Source organism: Fopius arisanus, unplaced genomic scaffold (assembly GCF_000806365.1).
Source record: "Fopius arisanus strain USDA-PBARC FA_bdor unplaced genomic scaffold, ASM80636v1 scaffold00024, whole genome shotgun sequence".
Taxonomy (NCBI): Eukaryota; Metazoa; Arthropoda; class Insecta; order Hymenoptera; family Braconidae; genus Fopius; species Fopius arisanus.
Genome location: NW_011887763.1, coordinates 1,048,146 through 1,050,448, shown reverse-complemented (window position 1 = coordinate 1,050,448; position 2,303 = coordinate 1,048,146). Strand labels below are relative to the sequence as shown.

General features: G+C 35.4%; 1 protein-coding gene across 1 annotated transcript in view; it reads left to right on the top strand.

The window, feature by feature from the left end:
• Window positions 1-1,116: 1,116 nt before the first annotated feature.
• LOC105264734 (uncharacterized) overlaps window positions 1,117-2,303 on the top strand; it is a gene marked incomplete in the record, with an annotated part of 8,704 nt that continues 7,517 nt past the window's right edge. The window contains 2 exon segments of the mRNA XM_011301815.1: window positions 1,117-1,517; window positions 1,862-2,303. Coding sequence (XP_011300117.1) covers window positions 1,364-1,517; window positions 1,862-2,303 — 596 coding nt within the window.

Below are 2,303 nucleotides of genomic sequence, written 5' to 3'. Positions count from 1 at the left end.
ACTGTGAAAATTTAGAAAACCTTCTGGATTGTTCCGGCAGCTTCGGTTGTAGTTGTGCAATCGGAAGACATAAGCCGTCATGTGCCTATTATGTACGTGTTACTCACATAACAGCGAAGTGTGATAAATGTACAGTTTGCGTAGTAACGGCATAATGGAAAATCGATTTCCTTTCAACTATAGACCAATTACTGCATTTTTTCCCTCAATTGATCTGGACAAAAAAATATGAGCGAACATTTTTTAAATCGGTTCAATCAATCAAAACGGACAATTTATTCAATTCAAATCTATTTTTCAATATTTCATTATTTATTTAACAATGCGTAATAATAATATAACAATAATAATAATAATAATGATAATATGTTTAATATTTATTTATTTGAAATTTTTTTGATTATCTTTTATTTTATTAATTACAGACGAAGTGAACAATTTACTGTAATAAAAAAATTTTTAATGAAAATATATATATAAAAAATTGACGAACTTGTCGATTTCACAGATGATGATAAAATCTCCGTGTTTACCTCCAATATTTGTCGAATGATTCAACAATAGCGCGAGATTTCAATAAACGAAAATATATTCGTCAAATATTTGAGATGCCAATCTTTCCCGGGGAAGGGGTAGGGAGATAAAAAATATGTGGTTGCTCTATTATTCGACGCACTGTAATCCCGCAATGATCTATTAATTCTGAAGGGTGAGGACGTGCGATATTGGAGGAATCCCTTCAATTTTTATTCTCTCTCTTGATTATAATCTATAATGCATGACGAAACACAGCTGGAGAGGAAATGGGGATAATTATGGGGTTCATTAGAATCTTCCGCAGTTAGTGATGACAACTCAAGGCAGAGACATACATTTGAGACATTATTAAATTAAATTATTGAATGAAATTGAATTAAATATCAAATTTCTCGTTTAACTCTCAGATTAAATGATAACGTGATAATATAATTTCATATTTTAATGGATATTTTAATGGATATCAGATTTAATTAACTTGCGGGAGATGTCAATTTTTATAGACTAGTTGAAATTGACAGCTTCTCGCTTTTTTTAATTTTTAATTTGTTGATTCATTTACGCAAACCATTGAAGTGACGGTGGAATGATAAACGATGGAAATTAGAAAAGTGATGGTATTGTCTCAGACGTTCTTTCCATCGATTCCAGAATGATTGACAGGGTGCAAAGTAAATGATGTCAAGATGTGTGGCCTTTCGGGGGACATGACCTCGGTAATGTAACCAAAAAAAATAGAGACAAGGGCAACACATTTGAGACATTGCGCCAATTCTTAGTGGACGATCAACATCTCAAATATCAGTGCCTCTATTTCTAGTGAGAGATGAAATTCTGTGTAATATCGATGCTATTTTATTTCACTTGCATAAATCCCCTCGATGGATTGGACGTGATTGATTATGGATCACTTATCGAAAATATTTATGATACTTATGGTACTGCTGGGATTATTATAGCATCCAGTGCGAATTATCAATGTGAGTAGAAAGATAGCTTAAAAATTGTTCAATTCAGAAGAATAGGATGCAGTGATTCGGGGGCAATTTGAAAAGCATAAATAATTTTAATGAATATTCAAAAATGCGAGGTGGCTGACAGGTGTGACTGCCGCCATCTTGCTTGGACCCAACATCTGCCGCACGGGGTTTTCGAAATGGCGGTCCTCCCATCTCGTGATTTTGAACGCTTATTAAAATAATATTTCCCATTCAAATTACGCTCAGCTGGTTTTATTCTACTCCTGTAAAATGAGTAAATTTTTTTAGCAATTTTGAGAAGTTATTGTTAATATCTTCTCATTTTTCAAATGAATGAATTATAGCGTTTTCGAGGCTGACTGTCTGGCACAGAATAACTAAAATGATGTCTGAAAAAAGGATAGCAATGGGTCTGGTGAACTTCGAACAATTCAAATCTCGATTGGAGTTCTACAATAGCAGAACTGTGCGGCCACTCGTTGTCGCGCTCTTCAGTAAAATGGAGGCAATCAATAACTTCGGGGAACTCGCAGCACATATAGACATGAGTTATCCTGTCTGGTTATTTCTGTTCACCAGTGAAGGGAATTCTGACATTTGCAAGTTCTGTCGTAATCCATACCGGAACTTACTGAATCTCAGATTCAATTCCGAGGCACTCGTCTCGTGCTGCAGTTCCGGGATTATTGACGAGTGGTGGTCGAAAACGACGAACCACACGAACACCAGGGAACTCGGTAAGTGGAACCAAGAGCGGAGGAAAATCGAGTGGTTCACCGAGAGTTC